The sequence below is a fragment of the Bos mutus genome, chromosome 22 (genome assembly GCF_027580195.1).
Source record: "Bos mutus isolate GX-2022 chromosome 22, NWIPB_WYAK_1.1, whole genome shotgun sequence".
NCBI classification, from domain to species: Eukaryota; Metazoa; Chordata; class Mammalia; order Artiodactyla; family Bovidae; genus Bos; species Bos mutus.
This window is the reverse complement of record NC_091638.1, coordinates 62,394,249-62,414,552: the sequence shown is the minus strand read 5'-3', so window position 1 is coordinate 62,414,552 and position 20,304 is coordinate 62,394,249. Positions and strand designations below refer to the sequence as shown.

The 20,304-nt window shown below is 66.7% G+C and overlaps 2 protein-coding genes across 4 annotated transcripts; both read left to right on the top strand.

The window, feature by feature from the left end:
* Nucleotides 1-689: 689 nt before the first annotated feature.
* Nucleotides 690-8,534, top strand: TH (tyrosine hydroxylase). 3 transcript variants are annotated; one of them, XM_070358922.1, is made up of 14 exons: nucleotides 690-819; nucleotides 1,644-1,862; nucleotides 3,126-3,329; nucleotides 4,106-4,280; nucleotides 4,537-4,625; nucleotides 4,825-4,892; nucleotides 5,163-5,213; nucleotides 5,521-5,666; nucleotides 5,803-5,938; nucleotides 6,062-6,131; nucleotides 6,516-6,572; nucleotides 6,771-6,866; nucleotides 7,125-7,258; nucleotides 8,168-8,534. In XM_070358922.1, exons 2-14 carry the CDS (start codon nucleotides 1,773-1,775, stop codon nucleotides 8,325-8,327), a joined length of 1,476 nt encoding a protein of 491 aa, XP_070215023.1. In that variant the 5' UTR covers nucleotides 690-819; nucleotides 1,644-1,772; the 3' UTR covers nucleotides 8,328-8,534. The 3 variants fall into 3 exon arrangements, with proteins under 3 accessions (XP_070215023.1, XP_070215024.1, XP_070215022.1); XM_070358923.1 differs by having other exon boundaries at nucleotides 693-819; nucleotides 1,803-1,862; XM_070358921.1 differs by lacking the exon at nucleotides 690-819 and having other exon boundaries at nucleotides 854-1,862.
* A 2,308-nt stretch (nucleotides 8,535-10,842) lies between these two features.
* INS (insulin) lies at nucleotides 10,843-11,637 on the top strand. The gene is made up of 2 exons (XM_070360471.1): nucleotides 10,843-11,029; nucleotides 11,507-11,637. The coding sequence occupies exons 1-2, from the start codon at nucleotides 10,843-10,845 to the stop codon at nucleotides 11,635-11,637; spliced, it is 318 nt and encodes a 105-aa protein (XP_070216572.1).
* Nucleotides 11,638-20,304: the final 8,667 nt, after the last annotated feature.

Here is a 20,304-nt window from a genome sequence, read left to right as displayed (position 1 = left end):
AGCAGAGAAGGGGGAGTGGGTGCGCATCAGGGGCAAGAAAGTGTGGGCACTGCAGAGTGAATCGTAGCTGAGCTGGCTCTGTGGGATGCATAGGAGTTCGCCAGGAGAAGAAACGGGTGAGGAACAGCATTTCAAACGGGGCGTCACGGAGCCCAAACTCTTCTGGAGCCGGAAACGGGGATTTTAGGGTGTGGGACCGACAGCGGGGAGGTGAGGAGAGTCACTCGGGCACTTCCAAAGGGCAAGGGGGGCCACAGAAGATTGTGGAGCGAGTGTCATGGTCAGACCACTTTGGGGAAGCTCTAGGAGGCGAGGGGCATGGCTGGCCACTGTGATGAAGAGTGGGTGCTTCCCTGCGGCCCGAGGGGTGCCAGGGAGGTGGATGGAGACCACTTGGTCACCAGCCAGGGGTGGGCCTGCGGGAGTGGAGAAGGGGAGTCCAGGGCAGCCGGCTCCTGTGTCCAGAACGTCACCCTGGGCAGCCAGACTTGAGAAAGTCCGCCTCCAGAGGCTGCCCTGTCGGGCACGCCCCGCTTCCCCCAGGTGGCCCTCCCTTGCTCCCCACTGCCGCTTCCTGGAGGCCCTGGCACAGGCCAGCCCTGCGGAACCCACAGAGCCCAGGGGCACGGGGAGACGCCCCCTCCAGAAGTTCCCTTTTCAGAGAGAAGCCTTCCCGAGGGGCCCCAGAGCCGCCCGTGGTTGGGGAGTGCTCACAGCCAGGGGGCTCTCCAGCCCGCCCAAAGCTGAGTCTGAACACGCCTGGAGACGGGCCAGGCTGCAGCGTAGACACCACAGCTCTTGCGCCTGCCTGGCGCTGAGGTGCGTCCCAGCTGGTGCCCTGGCCTCTGGGGCGGAGGGTGGGGGTGGTCCCACCAGAGGGGCCTCATGCCTGGAGCTCAGGAGACGCTGGACAGCAGCTGTCCCGGGAGCCCCATGATGCAGGGACTCCCCTGAGAAGGGCCAGAGGGGCCAGAGCGTGCTGCTCATGGCTGGGGTGTCCCCGAAGTGGGGACTCCCCCAGAAGAAGCAGTTAGAGGGCCTTAGGGAGACACTGGGGGGCCAAAGGTGGGCTGGGGGGCTGGGAGATGGCCGTGAAGGGGCAAGTGGGGCAGTTATTAGAGACTGCATGGCCCTGCCTCCCTCACCCTCCTCCACACTGGAGGACAGGCCCTGCTGGAACATGCCGGGCCCTGCTGGGTGTGCCTGGGGGTCCGGGCATAGCGGGCTGGCGTGGGGGCAGATAATGCTCCTGCCGAGGGCACTTAGCAGAAACAGACCTCAGGACCCTGCGGGGAAATGTGGTGGGGTGAAGGATCTTCCGGAAAAGCAAACTGCCTCCAGACAGCCGTGGTTTGAGCCTGCGTATCTGGACTGATGGCCACCAAAGGTCAGGGTTCTGTGTGCCGGACACCCTGGGGTGTCCGGAACACCACCTCCCCGTGAAGCCGCCTGTCACCCGCTTGGGGTGGGCTGAGGGGCCCGGCTGCACCCCGCCCTGCAGAACACGCCGGCTGGAGCCCAGATGATTCAGAGGCGGGCAGGCCACCCGCCCGGGGGCCTGTGAGAGTGGATGCAATTAGATTTAATGGGATAGAGCCCTTTCTCGGCGGCTCCGTGCTCCACGCCCACCCCGCCTCCCTCAGGCGGCAGCAGCAGGAGGGAGACGTGAAGGAGGTGCAGGTGGGGGACCCGGGGGGCTTTGACGTCAGCCCAGCCTATAAAGGCAGCCGGGCAGAGGGCTGTGGAGACGGAGCCCGGACCTCGTCGGCACCATGCCTACCCCCAACGCCGCCTCGCCGCAGGCCAAGGGCTTCCGCAGGGCCGTCTCCGAGCTGGATGCCAAGCAGGCTGAGGCCATCATGGTAAGAGGGCAGGCTGGTGCCCACGGGCCGGAATGAACCCAAAGCCCAGGGGTGACTCCCAAAGTCTGGCGGGTGGCCCCAGGCTCAGGGTCCACACGGACACCCCGGGCCAAGGCCTGGCATCCAGTCCTGGCCACGAGTGCATCCTGTGCTGAACCCGGGCGGCTGAATCTCTGTGGGGGTCCTGCCGGACCCAGTGTGTGTGTGACAGGGTCCCAGGCCCAGCAGAGGCTCATGGGTGGGGGCGGTGGGCTAACAGGACGCAGCCCCCGTGCTGCTGAGCTGAAGGGAGGCTGTGCTCAGGGGCCATCCCACCATGGCCTGGGGTCTGCCTGCGCTCAGGGGCCATCCCCACCATGGCCTGCCCGTCCGCCTGCGCTCAGGGGCCATCCCCACCCATGGCCTGCCCGTCCGCCTGCCACACGTTCTGTGCCCCACGTGGGATCTCCAGTCTTGAAATCCCCTCCTGTCTCCAGCAACCCTGAGCCTCCCTGACCACCAGGAATGGCCCCCAAGGCACGGCCCACCCCCTGGGAGCCCCGAATTCAAGGGAGCCTGTGCTGGGAAGACCCACTGGGCCAGCCTCCTCTCTGAGACTGCATGACTGGGGGCTTCCTGGGCTGGAGGAAGGGTCTCCAGTTCACTCTCAGGGATGGGCTGGGATGATCGGCTCGTTTACAGAGCTTTAATGAAAACGTGGGTGGGGTTCTGGAAATTTAATTTGCAGGCACTGTCTCAGGGGACCTGCTATGGGGTAGAGGGTTGTTCCCTCTTCTCGGGGTCCCAGCAAGGTGCCCCCCACCATGGAGGCCCCTGACTCTGTCCACACCCTGCCCGAGGTTGGCTGGGGGGAGGGCTCCCCCAGGCCCGGCCATGTTCTGAGACCCGAGGGCTCCAGGGCCTACTTGGAAGTTCAGCCCCAAGTGGTGAGCCCAGAGGGGCTTCTGCATTCAGGGAGTGATGAAGGCAGACACACCGACCCCGGGGGCTCGTGGTCTCAGGGACGGATGGCGGGTAAGGTGCTGTCAGGCCGGACTAGAGGTGGGGCCACGAGGAGGGGTCATCCCAGACCCCTGGACGCTGTGTCCTCTGGCCCCGGGGCAGCCCCAGACGGCTCCCGACCCACCGCCTCCCGTCCCCTGACCCGGTCAGGTGGGCGCAGAGGCCGCCCTCGCCCCCAGCCCCAGGTGGGGAGGTGCTGGAGCCGGCCCGGCGCTGTGGGCAGGCCGAGGGCGGGGGCAGCTGGCGCTCCTCTCCCCGCAGTCCCCACGCTTCGTCGGGAGGCGGCAGAGCCTCATCCAGGACGCACGCAAGGAGCGGGAGAAGGCGGAGGCCGCGGCCTCATCCTCGGAGTCCGCGGAGGCGGGCAGCCTGGTGGAGAGGGACGGGAAGGTGGTGCTGACCCTGCTGTTCGCCCTGCGGCCCACCAAGCCCCCTGCGCTGACCCGGGCTATCAAGGTGTTTGAGGTGAGGGGTGCCGGGGGCCGTGGGGACCTCGAGGAGAAGGGCCCCTCCCGGCCTGGGGGGTCTCTGAGCCCAGCCCCCCACCCACCCCGCGCCCACCACCTCACTCCAGGTGGGGGGCGGCGTGGGTCCTGAAGGAAGGGCCGGTCACGACGCCCCCAGGAGGCCTGTCTCCGGCGGGGCGGGGCTGAGGTACATCCGATGGCGTGAGCTGCTCTAGTCACAGCAGGCCAGACGGGGGGCCAGGGACTGGCTCCCCCCACAGGCTCCCGAAGACAGGACCGCAGAGCCTGCTCAAGCTCCCGTGTGGCCGTGTGGCCCGAGGGCCTTGGAGACCGAGGCTCCCTGGTTGCTGGCGCCACCCACCTGTGGGGGAGGGGACCCTTCCTACCATCCCTCCCCCCAACCCTGCTTGGCGGGCACCAGAGCCCCCTGACCAGGCCGCGGCAGGGTCAGCGCCCACCCTCAGCTGCGGGGGTCTGGACAGGGCCTGCACGAGGCCAGCAGGGAGGGATGTCAGGCCGCCTGGGGGTGGCTGGCGGCAGACAGAGGCCCCGTCCAGAACGCTGAGTCTGGGGGACCCTGAGACAAGTGCATTAGCCCAGTTTTCCAGGCGAGATCTGCCCGGGCAGCAGTCGTCGCCTGAGTCTGGGAGGTAGTCTGTGTGTTCCTGGCCGCCGGGGTCCCGGGCGGGGCAGGGCTGCAACACGCGCCCCCTCCTCCGTCTCCATCTGTCCATCTGTCTCTGTCTGTCCCTCTCTCACCCCCTCGCCCCCAAGACATTCGAAGCCCACCTCCACCACCTGGAGACCCGACCGGCCCAGCCACTGCGGGCGGGGAGCCCGCCCCTGGAGTGCTTCGTGCGCTGTGAGGTGCCCGGCCCAGTGGTGCCCGCCCTGCTGAGCGCCCTGCGCCGTGTGGCAGAAGATGTGCGTGCCGCCGGGGAGAGCAAGGGTGAGGCGGCCCTCGGCCCCACAGTGGGGCCGCGCGCCCCGGAGACGGGAAACCGCAGGGACCGGGGCACGGCCGGGGGTCCCTCCCTGCTGGCCCGGGTCGGCGGCCTCCTGCTCAGCTGTCTGGGCCTGGGTCACCTCCAGTCCCCACCCCCATAGATGGAGCGGGAGGCTGCCGCCAGCGGCCCCCTCCCGGTGTGCCCAGCACTCACTCCTGTCTTTCCACCTCCCACCACCTCCCCCTGCAACCCCCGAAGTCCTCTGGTTCCCAAGGAAAGTGTCCGAGCTGGACAAGTGTCACCACCTCGTCACCAAGTTTGACCCTGACCTGGACTTGGATCATCCCGTGAGCCGGCCTCCCCGGGTGATGGGCAGTGGGCGTGGCCTGGCTGAGGAGGGCGTGTCTGTGGGCTGCCCCGCCCCCGCGAGGCGTGGCTGGGTGCAGCCCCCCCCACCCCCAGCCGTGCCTGCTGGGGTCACCAGCTGCGTCTGGGCGGGGCGGGGCGGGGCGGGGTGGCCCCCGACTGCGTCCACTCTGCCGCCAGGGCTTCTCCGACCAGGCGTACCGCCAGCGCAGGAAGCTGATCGCCGAGATCGCCTTCCAGTACAAGCAGTAAGGACCCTCCTTGGGTGCGACCTCTGGGACCCACACCCCATCCTCGGGCCTCACACTAGACCCCCTTGGGAAGGGGCGGGATGTCCTTGACATGAACACCGTCACCTCTGCTGTCACCGTGGTCGCAGCAGGGGAACCTCGGCCCAGAGAGATTAAGCAGCGCACCTCAGCCACATGGCCGGCGGGGCGCTCAGCCTGGGCCCCTCCTGTCCACTCCCCACACGTCCTCCCCGAAGGGGCCTGGACTGACTGCAGACCCCTCCCCAGAGGCGACCCCATTCCCCACGTGGAGTACACAGCCGAGGAGACAGCCACCTGGTGAGACCCCGTGGCAGAGGCGGGGGCAGGGTGGGGACAAGGGTTCAGGGGAAGACCCACAGAATCCCCGTCGGAGACAGTGGCCTCCAGGAGGACAGACTAAGTCTGAGTAGAGGAGGGACTTCCCGGGACCCCCCACAGCTCCCCCCAAACCCACACCAAGTGGCCGGCTTCGTGGGCCAGTGAGAGGCCTGCAGCGTGAGGCTGCCGGGGCCTGCAGGGCGCAAAGCAGAGCCCACGGGGTGGGGGCGCTGCTGGACACAGGGAGGGTCGGGAGCAGGCGCCGGCCTGAGCCCCTGGCCCGCAGGAAGGAGGTCTACTCCACGCTGCGGGGCCTGTACCCCACCCACGCCTGCCGCGAGCACCTGGAGGCCTTCGAGCTGCTGGAGCGCTTCTGCGGGTACCGCGAGGACCGAATCCCGCAGCTGGAGGACGTCTCACGCTTCCTGAAGGGTGCGGTGCCCGCGTGGGGGCCCCTGGGGGCGAGCAGCCCGCGCCCGGCCACGCCCTCCGCCCCACCCCATCCGCCCCCCCGCCCCCCGCACCAGCCCCGCGCCCTGACCACCCGCCCCCGCCCCCGCCCCAGCAGAGAGGACCGGCTTCCAGCTGCGGCCCGTGGCCGGCCTGCTGTCCGCGCGGGACTTCCTGGCCAGCCTGGCCTTCCGCGTGTTCCAGTGCACCCAGTACATCCGCCACGCCTCCTCGCCCATGCACTCCCCCGAGCCGTGAGTGACCAGCCCTCGCCCCCCGGCCTGCGGAGGAGGACGGGAGGAGGAGTCTGGGGTTGGGGGGGACAGGCTGCCCGCCCTGGGGGCCCCAGCCCCACCCACTCTCCGCCCCCAACACAGGGACTGCTGCCACGAGCTGCTGGGGCACGTGCCCATGCTCGCCGACCGGACCTTCGCGCAGTTTTCCCAGGTGTGTCCTGGGGCCTCGGGAACCCTGTCACCCACGCGGCTGGCCACCAATGGGCACCCTTCGCCAACCCTCTCGGGGCTACACAGTGCCCACCTGGGCCGTGAGACTTCAGGGGGCGTGCGTTGTCCTGGAGTAGAGGGCTGGTGGCGCAGGGAGACCACCTCAGCACAGTGTCCGGGAAGAACCCTCCCCGGGAGCCCGTGGTCCCGGGGCCCAGGCCGGGCCTTGTGCTGCCACCTGCTGGATCTCCCAGGAACGTCGGGGAGTGGTCCCCCGGGCCCCCAGCGGATCCCAGGAGGCTCTCTCACCTTAGCAGCTTCCAGGAGACCCGGGGGCGGGGGGAGCACAGACACCCCCAGCACCCTCACTGCTCCCCCTCCACAGGACATCGGGCTCGCATCCTTGGGAGTGTCGGATGAGGAAATTGAGAAGCTGTCCACGGTGGGTTGGGTCCCCTGCAGGGCCCTGGGCTCAGGCTGGGCCCTCTTGTGCAGGCTGAGGTCTCCGCTTCTCGCGCCGTGACCCCACCACCACCACCCCGGAGCTTGGCTCAGCTCTGCCGGGGAAGGGGGGTGGCGCGGTGCCGGGGCCTTGGTGAGACGCTGTGCTGACCGCAGCGTCTCCCGCCGACCCCATCAGCTGTACTGGTTCACTGTGGAGTTCGGGCTATGCAAACAGAATGGAGAGGTGAAGGCCTATGGCGCGGGGCTGCTGTCCTCCTACGGGGAGCTCCTGGTGAGAACCCCCCTAGGGAGGGCTGGGCCAGGTCCTGGCAGGCAGGGCCATCTTGGCCATCCTCCTGGACTCAGGCCACCCAGGAGGCTGAGCAGGGGGCTGGCCTACTGGGGGACGGAAGAAGCAGCCCCTACCCCTTCCCACGCGCACCGTCCCCAGGCCTCGGGAGGACCCCCGAGGGGCGGGCGGGTGTGAGTCCGGCCCTGGGGCTCCAGTCGCCTCGGGTCCTGAGAGCCCAGCCCCCCCGCCTCCCACCAGCACTCCCTTTCCGAGGAGCCCGAGATCCGGGCCTTCGACCCTGATGCAGCGGCCGTGCAGCCCTACCAGGACCAGACCTACCAGCCCGTCTACTTTGTGTCTGAGAGCTTCAGCGACGCCAAGGACAAGCTCAGGTGGGCCGGGGCTCCCGGGCAGAGACACCACCCCACCCCACCACAACACTGCACCTCCGAACTGGGCAAGCTGGTCAGCAGGCCGGGCCTGCGGACCCATTTCACAGGGGAGAAAACTGGGCTCATCTCAGTTACAGCACCCCTCCCGCAGCGAGACCCCCTACAGGTCTGGGGAGGGGAGACCTGCAGGGTTGGTGGCCAGGCCAAGGCCCGACTTTCAGAAGGTGAAGTTCGACTCCGTAAGACAGATGTGTCTGACTTTGTAAGATGGGTCCTTCCTGGCCTCCTGCCCCCTGAGCATCTGGGGCTGTGGTGGGGGGCACAGAGGGGAAGGGCTACCGGGATGGCTGAGGGCCAGGTGGGCTCCCGCCTGGTGGGCAGGGAGTTTCCTGGGCTGGGGGCGCAGTGACCAGCGTTCCCCAGGGGAGGGGGACAGAGCCCGACACACCCCACCCGGTCACCCTCGGGAGGGGCCTCTTTCCAGCCAGACTCCCGTTGTCACGAGGATCTGTTGAGCCTGGAGTAAAGGGGTGTGGCTCTCACACACAAGCTTATGGACAGAGATGTAATAGACTCTCCAGAGCGCATGTCTGGAAGCCTTCCTGGAGGAGGAGGCCTGGCTGTGCCTCTCTTGGGAAGGAGCAGGGTGGGATGGAGTGCCTGGTAGAGGTTCGCTTGGAAAAGGCCTGTCCTCCCCACCATAAATAGCCCCCAACCCTCGCAGGAGGTCTTGGTCCCCAGACCTGTCTGGGTGGCTGGACAGAACAAGCTTTGGGGGGCCCAAGTGGCTCAGAAAAGTCCTGGGGTCTCTGAACCTGCTGTGATGGAGGAGATGGGCCCCCGCCCTCCGGCCCCGCCCCACTGGTGACTGAGGGTCCCTGCCGGCTGCCCCCCCCCCCCGCCCCACAGGAGCTACGCCTCCCGCATCCAGCGCCCCTTCTCTGTGAAGTTTGACCCGTACACACTGGCCATCGACGTGCTGGACAGTCCCCACGCCATCCGGCGCGCCCTGGACGGCGTCCAGGACGAGATGCAGGCCCTGGCCCATGCTCTGAACGCCATCAGCTAGACGCAGGGCACCACCCGCAGGCCCCAGTGGGCCGGCCTGGGGCTCCCGGCCTGCCCCCGCCTGCCTGGGCGCCCCAAGAGCCCACAGAGAACCCCCTGCCAGAGGGCACCTGCCCAGCGCTTGCCAGCTGCGTGTTGGCGTCCTTGTCCTGCCTTTTCCCCCTGTGCTGCGCTGCCCGCTTGCAACCTCAATAAAAGAGAGACTCATCCTTGAGTGCCTGCCTGGGGTCTGTGTCCGTGCCACGGGCTCAGCACACAGCCCCGGGCCCCCCACACACTGCCCCAGCCCCGCTCAGAAGCTCCCCCGCTGCCCGCCTCCTCCAGGCAGCCCAGGGTCACCTGCTCACCCAGAGGACCCGCAGAGGGCTGCGGGAGTTGGGCTGAGCTGTCCTGTCTCCATGGGGTGATGGCCTGGAGGTGGGGGGCTGGTCTGGGTTCCCGGGGCAGGGCTCACAGCTCTGGTCTCCAAGGCAGAGCTGCAGGCTGGGCCCTCCAGTCCTCGTACGCCACCCCCCCAAAGCGGGACCTGGGAATGGCCCCCACAAAGGACGTGCCAGCAGGGACCTCTGCTGGGCTGGCTCCGGGCGACCTCTCCATGCCTCAGTCACCCAGCAAAAGGTGGGCGGGTGCTGGATTCTGAGCTCTGTTCACTTGCCGGGCCTGGACACAGCCTCCAGCTAGAACCTCCAAATTTTCCTCCAGGACTGGCCCTCGGAGCCAGCAGCCTGGGGCTTCCCAGGAGGCGGGTGGCTCCTTACTTTTCCTGCACAAGGCAGACACCAGCCTGTCTTCCAGGCCCTCTTACTCCCTCCGGTCACCCCGCCATCGCCCCCACCCACTGCCAGGACCCTGGCTCAAGGCTCTGGGGATGTTAATCCCAGGAATTCCCACGTTACCTTCCAGGCAACGCCCGCCCCTTTCATCCTCCCCGGAGTCTGTCCTTCCAGCCGCGTCTCAAGTACCTGGTTTGTGACCAGCCCTTCTGAAGTCCTGTCCCACAGCCTGTGCGGCTCCCAGTGGGGTCACTCCTGGGGTGACGTGCCCCACTGAGACCCCGGGGGAAGGGCTGATGGCTGGCTCCCCTCCCTCCTGCCCCACTGGGCCCTGGGCTTTGCCCTCCCCCTGGGTCTTCCCGCATCCAGCCTCTGCCTGGCACACCCCTCTCGAAGAGGCCACGGAATCTCGCCTGGCTGCAGGGGGGCTTCCAGACACCGTGATGTCCTGGGAAGGCAGGGCCCAGCCCCTTCCTTGGAGTCGGGGAGCCCTGGGGCCGTCGGGGGGGTGGGGGCACCACAGGGGTGTAGCCCAAATGACAGCCAAGGGACGTGATGGGGCTGTGGGGCTCGTCAGACGGGCTCAGCCCTTGGGCGTCCCTGGTGGCTCAGTGGTAAAGACTCGGCCTGCCAGTGCAGGAGACACAAGTTCAGTCCCTGGTCTGGGAAGATCCTGTACTCCTCGGAGCAGCTAAGCCCGTGCACCACAGCTACTGAGTCAGTGCCCTGGGGAGCAGGCCCCCCTTTACAACTAGAGACGCGAAGACCCAGCGTGGCCAAACATTAAATAAGTAAATAAAGTTATACGTATCAAAAAGAAAGGGTCCAGCTGGGAAGAGATGGGCAGGGGCTCCAGGGAGAGGGGCGGGGCCTAGAAGGCAGCTGGGCGGGCGGGTGGGGGCCCCTGCGGCCGAATTGGGGCCAGCCTGAGGGGCCTCACGGCCATGGGTCCCTGGGTTCAGTCCCTCAGTGTCCCCTGGGAAGCCGGGGACACTGTGGCTGGGGTGGGTGCACGGGGCTGGGACAGTGGCCAAGGAGACACACGCCTGCTGCCCACCCCACGGCCTGGACCATCACCGGGGCTCGGGGGCAGCCCAGGGACACAGCAGGGGTCCCCCTTTCGCACCACTGCCTGGACTAACGTGGACGATGGGCCCAGGCAGGGCCAGGCGGAGGACTTCACCCCCAGCGGTGCGAGGGGACAGCTTGGCGTGGATCGGGTCCCTCATTAAGACTCTAATGACCCCACGGCCCCAAGAGGTGCTGACGGCCAAGGAGAGGTTCCCGCAGCCCCGGCAGCAGGGAAATGATCTGGAAACTGCAGCCTCAGCCCCCGGGCCATCTGCCGCGCTCCTGGAGGCCCTGATGACGGGCCAGGTGGTGGGCTCAGGGGCTATAAAGCCGGCAGGCCGCAGCAGCCCCCCGCCCTCAGGACCGGCTGCATTCGAGGCTGCCAGCAAGCAGGTCCGTCCGTGGGCTCTGCATCCGCCTGGGTCCGGGGCTGCCCCGCTGGGGCTCAGGGTGTCGGGGCCCAGGTCCACTGAGCGGCAGGAGGATGTGCACTCTCTTGGAGCACCCGGGGCGGGGCCCTGGCTGAGGGTCCTGGGTTGGGGGCCCTGGTTGAAGGTGCTGGGCTGGGGGCCCTGGCTGAGGGGCTGGGCTGGGGGACGGCCCTGACTGAGGGTCCTGGGCACCCCTCCCCTGGCTCAGCCCCCGCTGTCGCCAGGTCCTCGCAGCCCCGCCATGGCCCTGTGGACACGCCTGGCGCCCCTGCTGGCCCTGCTGGCGCTCTGGGCCCCCGCCCCGGCCCGCGCCTTCGTCAACCAGCATCTGTGTGGCTCCCACCTGGTGGAGGCGCTGTACCTGGTGTGCGGAGAGCGCGGCTTCTTCTACACGCCCAAGGCCCGCCGGGAGGTGGAGGGCCCCCAGGGTGAGCCCCCGCTGCCCCCGCTCCCCCCCGGTCCCCCTGGCTCCCACCCTGGCCTCCCGCTGGCGCCTGGCAGAAAATCAGGAGAGATTTTTAAAAAGGAAAACCATGTCCTGTTGTTCACATCCTGGAAGTGACCAGCTCCCTGGGGGCTAAGCCAGGACGACCCCCAGGGGGGCCTCACCCCCTCCACCCTGCCTTCTCATCTGGGCCCCCTCGCCTCCTCCCATGAGGGCAGCTCTGGGGGGTATCTGACGACGTGAGGCCAATCCAGGGGCCGAGGGTCTCGGTGGGCAGCCCTTGGTGGTGATGGGGGGATGCCCACGGGAGATGCCCCGTCACCCGGAGAGAGGGCCCCGTCCCGGGTGGGCTGGCGGGAGCTGGCGGGGGGAGCGGGGAAAGGGCGCCTGGGCAGGGTCCCGCTCCAAGGCCGGGCAGGGCGGGCAGGGGGGCGTCCGCTGCCTGACCGTCTCCCCGCAGTGGGGGCGCTGGAGCTGGCCGGAGGCCCGGGCGCGGGCGGCCTGGAGGGGCCCCCGCAGAAGCGCGGCATCGTGGAGCAGTGCTGTGCCAGCGTCTGCTCACTCTACCAGCTGGAGAACTACTGTAACTAGGCCTGCCCCCGACACCAATAAACCCCTTGACCAGCCCTGCTGTTGTCGTCTGTGTGGCCTGAGGTCCCGGGCGCCCATGGGGAGGGGGTGAGGAGGGCGGGGCCCCGGCCTGAGACCCCTTTCTGTTCTCACTGCGTCAGCTTTTCTGAGCTGTCTCCACACGTGCTGGGTGCACGAGGCGGGGCCCTCCAAGGTGGCACACTCCCGTCTTCAGGGGTCCTGCTCGCAAGGTGGGCTCCATGGGGCACCTGCCCAGGCTACCACCAGTCACACCTAAGAGCCCGGGGCTGCCCGGGTCGGCCATGGCTCCAGAGGTCAGCGGGTGACCTGGCTGTACCAAGGTCTGGCCAGCCTGCCAGCCGCCCAGGCCAAACCAATCTCCTCCTCTCCTGAAGGCACTACCCGGGCTGGGGCTTGGGGTGGCTAGGCCTTGGGCTGGGCACCTGGGCTTCCGTGGCTGCAGACCACTCAGAGGCCAGTCTGGTGCCCGGCTGGTGGGGCAATCCTCCATGTACCCCGAAGGCTCGCACCCTGTCACCCCCTCCCTGGGGCCGCATCAACACCCCCCAGGGCCTCCAGAAGGCCCCGCCCCTTGGGGAAGGCAAGGGTTGTGCAGGCAGGTGGCGGGCCGGACACTGGACCCGGAAGAGGAGGGGGCGGGGGCTGGGCTGATCAGTGATCTGTCCGTGGGCTCACACGGGCGGCCCTGTGCGTGCAGGTCGGGGCAGGGGTGCCCCGCAGGAGCTGAGGTATGTGGGTACCTGGAGTGGCCTGGCGGGGGGCAGCTGGGGCTGGGAAGTGGGCTGGTCATCGCCAGGCTGCCCTCAAGGCCCTGCCAGCTGGTGAGACCCTGGGGACCATCTGGACGCTCCCCCTCCCCCTCAGGTGCCAACAGACTCTGTAGAGAGAGGGCAAGGAGGCCTTTGGGGTCCCGGGGTGCGTGGGGCCGTCCCAGAATGCCCTGGTGCAGGATGCCCTGGGTGACGCGGGCTGGGGGGCTCGGGGGAAGGCTGCACGGGGGCAAGGCCATGGGTCACGGTGCCCTGCAGGGGCCTGCCTCCCTGCCGCCTCCTGAGACCCGCTCCAGCCCTGAGACCAGGGACCACCGCCCGAGTCTCTTCCACCAGCCCCTGAGCCTGGGTGATGTGGTTTTGAGCAGGAGGGCTGGAGGCCCTCTGCACCCCTGGTGTGGACGAGGTCACAGAGGGAGGGAAAAGCGGCTGCCATGGCCACCTGGGCCCCTGGGGCCAGGACAAGGTCAGACTGGGTCTCCTACCCCTTGACCGCTGAACCCCAGATGCCCCTGCTTCCCGGAGCCTGCACGCCCCCCATGGCAGCCCGGCCCATGGACCTTGGCTCTGCCACCCACCCAGGCCCTGGCTCCGCCCCTTCTGGGAACTGGAGGCCCGTCCTGGGCTGCCCTTGGGACCTGGGCTTCACTGGCCCGCGGGGCTGACGGTGGCTGCCCGCCGTGTCCAGCCCTGCGTGTCACCCTGGTGTGGCTGAGGGGGTCCAAGGGCCGAGTGCGGCCCCCCACACGCGCCCGGTTCACTCCCTCATGTGTGTGTTCCGCGTTGCACTGTCCACACGCCGCAGGGGTGGGGCTGCTGCTCCTGTGCTCCCAGTGGGGCCCCCGAGGCTGGGGTCGGGCCCCCGGCGCCCACCCACTAAGGACGTTTGCTGGTGTGGCTGCCTCCAGGCTGGACCCCAGATTGTGTCTGCGCCTGGCACAAGTGAGCTGGCACCTACACCCGGCCGTGTTTGCCTTCTGCGGGTGGCAGCAAATATTTACTGTCCTTGCTATTCTCCGGTGGACGCGAGGATGCCGGGGTGGGCCCCTGCCCTTGAGGGTCCCAGTGCCTACTGGGGGCCAGGCCGGGAACAGGGAGAAAGACCAGGTGCCAGTGGCTTGAGGTCCTCCAGAAGGCCCCGTGCAGAGCCCAGGCTGAGCCCCTAGCAGAGTCTGTGTCCAGCTAGACTGGGAGTCCTCACCTTGGAGCCCCCTTGACCCTGGGAGGGTGGGCCCTTGTCCACGCCAGGCGGGCTGTCAGAGCGGTAATTTGCAGGTAGAACCAGCAGAGGGCACCAAAGGCTCACTTTTGCTGAGCTTCCTTTGCGCTGGGCGGTAAGTCCCAGCGGTGTCCCCTCTGCAGGGGCCTGTTGCCCCCACCACCTATATTACCGAGGGCAGGCATGCAGGGGCTGTGCGGGATGCCAGCAGGCTGGCTCCCGGGGGCTCTGGAGGCCGCAAGGCTTAGGAAGGAGAGAGGGTGCCCAAAGCCTCACCCCACCTAGTCAAGCCACCCTTCTAGAGCCCAGGCTCCCTGGGGGAGCAGCTGGACAAGATGCCAGGCCCCCAACATTCTGGACCATGTCACCAGGATAGTCTGACCCTCTGGCTGCAGAATCAGACCTGGGCCGGGAGGCCGTGGGGTGAACTCCCCCTCTGCCCTCTTCATGGCTGAACAAACCCAGCCTCTGCTGAGGGTCTCCCGGGCCTGGGGGAATTGAGGCTGGGGGCAACGGGGTGGTTGTCACCGTCAAAGCACCCCTTGTTCTGCTCATAGTCACCTCGGCCCCTGGAGCCAGAGGCTCACGCGAGATGGGGGCTTTGAGGACAGGAACCGGGGCCCAGGAGGCCGCGGGCGGGGGTCCAGTTGGGTCAGGGTTCTTTCTCGTGTCCAGGTCCATCTGCTGCCCAGTGCTGGGAGCAGAGAGAGGCCAGTTCCAGAGAGGATGTTGGGGGCAGGGGGTGGCCAGGGGTCCGGGAGCTGTGGAGGGAGCCAACAAGGAGCGGGGGGTGGGCGCCCCAGGGGTCCGGGAGCTGTGGAGGGAGCCAACAAGCAGTGGTGGGTGGGCGCCCTCCCGCCCCTCCCTCGGCGCTGGTTTCTGGCTTCGGAGCAGGACGGCGAGGCAGAGGCTCCTCCCCACTGCCCCCTCCCCAGCCAAGCGTCGGCCCCCACCCCTCAGGTCCTCAGATCACCTCCCCCCGGGTGGTCCCCCGGCCCCTCCCCACAGAGGCTCAAATGTCCCACTCTCTGCCATCTGCTGCTGTCCAGGATCTGACCCAGGCAGCCCACGGAGGGGCCCCCGATGCGGCCCCCAGAACCTGGGCCCGGGATTCTCACCACACAGTACCCACCCTCCAAGGCGCAAGGCTGAGATACGGGATCCTGGGGCCACCTCTGGGCCCTCAGGGTGGGGTGGAGGTGGGTGCAGCCTCCCAGGCCCCCCTCACCCAGAGATGCTCAGACCCTGGGTCGTCCGCTCCTGGTGGAGCCCCGCTCTGTGCTTTGCCGGAGGTGAAGATGGGCCTCCAGGCCCCCAGCCTGGGGGTCCAGAGTGCACGAGCCCCGGGCGGGCCCACCCTCCACAACCCACGTGGCCAAGGCTGCTGAGCCATCGGAACCTCGCGGCGGTGGGAGGGGCGTGTTCCGCCCGCCTCACTCTGACCCCCTTCCCGGCCCATCTGTGTTTTTAGAAAACAGAGCTGGCACCCCCAGGCGGCCCTGCAGCCCAGGGCTGTTCACACCGTGTCTCAAAGCACACGGCTTTCTTCAAAGTCCGGCCTCACTTCAGAGCTTGACCCCGTTCCAGCCCGGCCTCCCCCGGAGCACCCTGCCTGCCCCCCACACCCAAGGCCCACTTGCCCGGGACCTTGGAAGTCCCCTTCCCTCTCTGGGCCTCAGGTTCTGAGCTGGGGTCAGGCTCGAGAGGAGGTTCAGTGGGCAGCCAGAATAGGGCAGGGAGGAGGGGAACGTGGGGGGCCCAGCTGAACCCGAGGCCCTGAATCCATGGCCCAGGCCTCCCTGGCCTCCCCACCCTCTGTGGTCCTCCGTGGTCTCCCAGGGCTGCTCCGGTTCCCCACAGCCCTCCATGGTCTCCCTGGCCTTCTCTGGTCCCCACAGCCTTCCATGGTCTCCTCAGCCTTCTCTGGTTCCCCACAGTCCTCCATGGTCTCCTCAGCCTTCTCTGGTCCCCACAGCCCTCTGTGGTCTCCCTGGACTTCTCTGGTCCCCACAGCCCTCCGTGGTCTCCTCAGCCTTCTCTGGTCCCCACAGCCCTCCGTGGTCTCCTCAGCCTTCTCTGGTCCCCACAGCCCTCCGTGGTCTCCTCAGCCTTCTCTGGTCCCCAGCCACAGGTCTCCCTGGACTTCTCTGGCCAGCCCTCGTGGTCTCCCTGGACTTCTCCCCACAGCCCTCCGTGGTCTCCTCAGCCTTCTTTGGTCCCCACAGCCCTCCATGGTCTCCTCAGCCTTCTCTGGTCCCCACAGCCCTCCGTGGTCTCCTCAGCCTTCTCTGGTCCCCACAGCCCTCCATGGTCTCCTCAGCCTTCTCTGGTCCCCACAGCCCTCTGTGGTCTCCCTGGCCTTCTCTGGTCCCCACAGCCCTCCATGGTCTCCTCAGCCTTCTCTGGTCCCCATAGCCCTCTGTGGTCTCCCTGGACTTCTCTGGTCCCCACAGCCCTCCGTGGTCTCCTCAGCCTTCTCTGGTCCCCACAGCCCTCCGTGGTCTCCTCAGCCTTCTCTGGTCCCCACAGCCCTCCGTGGTCTCCTCAGCCTTCTCTGGTCCCCACAGCCCTCCGTGGTCTCCTCAGCCTTCTCTGGTCCCCACAGCCCTCTGTGGTCTCCCTGGACTTCTCTGGTCCCCACAGCCCTCCGTGGTCTCCCTGGACTTCTCTGGTCTCCACAGCCCTCCGTGGTCTCCCTGGACTTCTCTGGTCCCCACAGCCCTCCATGGTCTCCTCAGCCTTCTCTGGTCCCCACAGCCCTCCGTGGTCTCCTCAGCCTTCTCTGGTCCCCACAGCCCTCCATGGTCTCCTCAGCCTTCTCTGGTCCCCACAGCCCTCCGTGGTCTCCTCAGCCTTCTCTGGTCCCCACAGCCCTCCGTGGTCTGGTCTCTGGTCCCCACAGCCCTCCTGTCTCCCTGGTCTGGTCCACAGCCCTCCGTGGTCTCCTCAGCCTTCTCTGGTCCCCACAGCCCTCCGTGGTCTCCTCAGCCTTCTCTGGTCCCCACAGCCCTCCATGGTCTCCTCAGCCTTCTCTGGTCCCCACAGCCCTCCATGGTCTCCTCAGCCTTCTCTGGTCCCCACAGCCCTCCGTGGTCTCCTCAGCCTTCTCTGGTCTCCACAGCCCTCCATGGTCTCCTCAGCCTTCTCTGGTCCCCACAGCCCTCCGTGGTCTCCTCAGCCTTCTCTGGTCCCCACAGCCCTCCGTGGTCTCCCCGGACTTCTCTGGTCCCCACAGCCCTCCGTTGTCTCCCTGGACTTCTCTGGTCTCCACAGCCCTCCGTGGTCTCCTCAGCCTTCTCTGGTCCCCACAGCCCTCCGTGGTCTCCTCAGCCTTCTCTGGTCCCCACAGCCCTCCATGGTCTCCTCAGCCTTCTCTGGTCCCCACAGCCCTCTGTGGTCTCCTCAGCCTTCTCTGGTCCCCACAGCCCTCCATGGTCTCCTCAGCCTTCTCTGGTCCCCACAGCCCTCCGTGGTCTCCTCAGCCTTCTCTGGTCCCCACAGCCCTCCATGGTCTCCTCAGCCTTCTCTGGTCCTCTGTAGTCCTCCGTGGTCTCCCTGGCCTTTTTCATCCTCTGTAGCACCGCCTGACGTCTCGCAGCTCAGCCTGCCCAAGGAAGGCTTCCAGTGTCAGGGAGAGGGAGAGGGTGGAAGGTGGGCTTCCTCCTTGAGGCCTAGATGATGGGTCTGTTTTTGGCTGCCTGCTGCGGGTGCTTCCTGGACCCACGTTCTGCTTTGGGGACAGAGAAGCAGAGAGGCCAGGCTCCAGGCGGTGGAAGAGCTAGTAGACTGACAGAAGGGAGGAAAGTCTACAGGCCGCCCTCCAGCTGCTCAGATCAGTGGAGGCAGAACAGGCAGGCTGGGAGGCTTCCTGAAGGAGGTGTCCCGTGTCCCCAGGCAGGTGTCTTGGCCTTAAGATGGAGTCCACACTCGGCTCTCACTGCCGAGGGTGCAGACCAAACCTAGGGATCGCTGTGGGCAAATACAGCTGGTCCCGCCCTCCCTGGAGCCAACTGGGAGCTGTGTTCATGCAGAGATACCATCCTCCAGGTCTGGGCACAAAGATGGCCAGGTAGAGGCCTGGAGGACACAGTGGGCCAAGTCCTGCGGGTGCCCCAGCTCCCCAGAAGCCCTCACTGTGCTGGGGCCAGCAGGAGGGTCCACTCCAGGCCAGTGCAGGGCTGAAGGGTGAGAGCTGGTCAGCAAGGCAGGCTGGGCTTAAGTCCTTGCTCTGACTGTGTGGTTTTGGCAAAGTTACTCATCATTTCTGTGCCTTGGTTTCCTCATCCATCAAAAGGGAACCCACAGAGATTCTCCCTGCTGTGGTGGCTGAGGATCCAGCAGGGTGACATGTGTGAGTGAGGGGCCCCCAGGCCTGTTGCCGTGGTGACATCAGGTCCTCTGAACCGCGTCCTCGGCTCCTGCCCAGTGGGACAGGCCATGGCCTCAGACGTCCTCCTCAGCCCCAGCACGTGCTGTGTTGCTGCCTGTGGGCCGGGCGCGTGTGCAAGGCAGGCCCAGGGCGGGCGGCCTGCGCAGGGCGCGTCCTGCGGCTCCAGACTCTGCATCTCCAGCAGGTTTCTCCCCCTCTCCGGGCCTCAGGGCTCCGCAGGCCCGCTGCTCCTCTAGGCAGCAGAGGCAAGAGGCAGCTGACGCACTTTCCACAGCAAAAGAGCAGGCCCCAAGGCTCCCAGGGTGCCCCGTGGGTGTGGCTGCCAGGCGGACCAGCCCCCCAAAGGAAGAGGCCCAGGGCTTGGGGGCCTGCGGGGCCCACATGTCTTGAAATGAGGTGGAGGGCTGGTTGGGGGAAGGAGCGTGCATCCCAGGGGGCCTGGGGGCTCCTGTGTGCCTGGGGGCCAGGGCCAGACTCCCTCCCCCCAAACTCCAGAGCCCTCTCAGGTGGCAGGTTTTACCTGCAGGGGATGGAGGGGATGACAGGTGTCCCAGGACCAGCCTGGCAGTGACTCAGCTACCAACATCCAGGAAAGAATGCTCGTGTGGTCAGGGGAGTCAGGGGAAACGTACCTTTGCATTGAGAAAGTGTAATGATGAGCAATGACAAACAGGTATCCGTAGGTGGACTGGGCTGGGCGCCGACCTATGGGCATCCAGGCACCAGCACGTCAGCCTGTGAGGTCAGAGGGACACGGAGGCCTGGGGGTGACAGGCTCGCCCCTGCAGCCTCCGGGTCCCCTCCCGCCCCGTCCTCCCCGGGTCCTCCCACTGTTTTGCCCAGGGCGGCCTCACCCTGGCCTCTCCGGCCGCCTGCATGGAGGTGGCTGGGTCACCTGGTTCCCGACGGTGCGGGGCTCTTGGGACACCTAGTGATGTCAGGATGGGGGCTCTGTTATCCACTGCTCCTGGGTTTGGTGAAGTGGCTCCTCCGTTATCCTCCCGGCAATATGGATTCTAGAAAAGCCAGGTGCTGTCTAATAAGGCTGTGGTTGCATTTCTCGATGTGGCCGCGAGGTGTCAGGCTTGGGTCAGGTTTGGAAAGCCGTTCAGGGACCGGGAGTCAGGCGCCAGTCAGCCCCCCACTTCCGCCCCCCGCTGGTTTCGGGGACCCTGCCTGAGGACGGGGCCGGGGGGTGGGCTGGGTATCAGATATCTATCAGATATCTATCTGATATCTATCAGACAGTAATCTATCTGATTGTATTCAGGTGTAAACATAATGCCGTTTTCTCTAATTCCCAGAACACAGTGGATGTTTCAGGAAGGCGTCCCGGGCTCAGCCGCTTGGGTCACCCACCTTGCCACACGTTTGGGGTGGGGAACCCCCAGGACCTCCCACCACCATCGATTCTGTAAAGCCAGGGCAGGGGCCTGATGAAAGCCTCAGATCCGAGTGAAAAGGTGCAGAGCCCACCTGAACCCCAACAGTGCAGGGGGCCTCTGTCTTGTGGGAAGAATGTTACTGGTTTGCCCCCCAGCCCCCTTCCCAGGGTGCCCCAAGTCACCCCTCAAGACCTTGCGAGCGTGCGCTGTAATTCTAAAAGTGACCACCAGGTGTCAGCATGAGGCCACTTAAGCAGCTAAATGGAGGCAGCTTGCCCCTGGGGATTTCTGAGCCTCTCTCTCTCAAGTCTCTCCTGCATAACCAGGATCTGACCAGGACCCTAGGCCGGGGTAACCCCCTCCCAGGCCTAAGAGGCAGTGGGGCAGCGAAGTTTATGTCGTGAGGTGTCCCCTGCACCCCAAATTTTCCTCTTCCGCCCCACTTCACTGCCTCCCCGAAGGCCTTGTGGTCCCACCATGGATGGTAATTAGAAGGTCAAGCTCAAGGTCACAACCCTCACAGCCGCTTTGCCTCCAGTCTTGCCTCAGTGGCACCCCGTGGGGCCTCCCCACCCTGAGCCCCTTTCTCTGCTCCCCTTCCTTTACTTGAACACTCTGGGGTTCAAGGTTCTGATGGAGTAAAATCACCCTGCATGGGTGTGATCTCCTCTGGGGTTGTGCCAGCAACAGGCACCTGGACTAGGGGCAGAGCTCAGATTCAATGCCTTGGTTTAGGGGTGGGCACTCCACATTCGGGCTCAGATTCAATGCCTTGGTTTAGGGGTGGGCACTCCCGCATTTCCAGGAGTTTGATCTGTGGGTTTGAGACGCTTCTCCCCTTTCAGCCCCTTAGCTGCCCACCTTCTTGATTCCTTTTTTTTT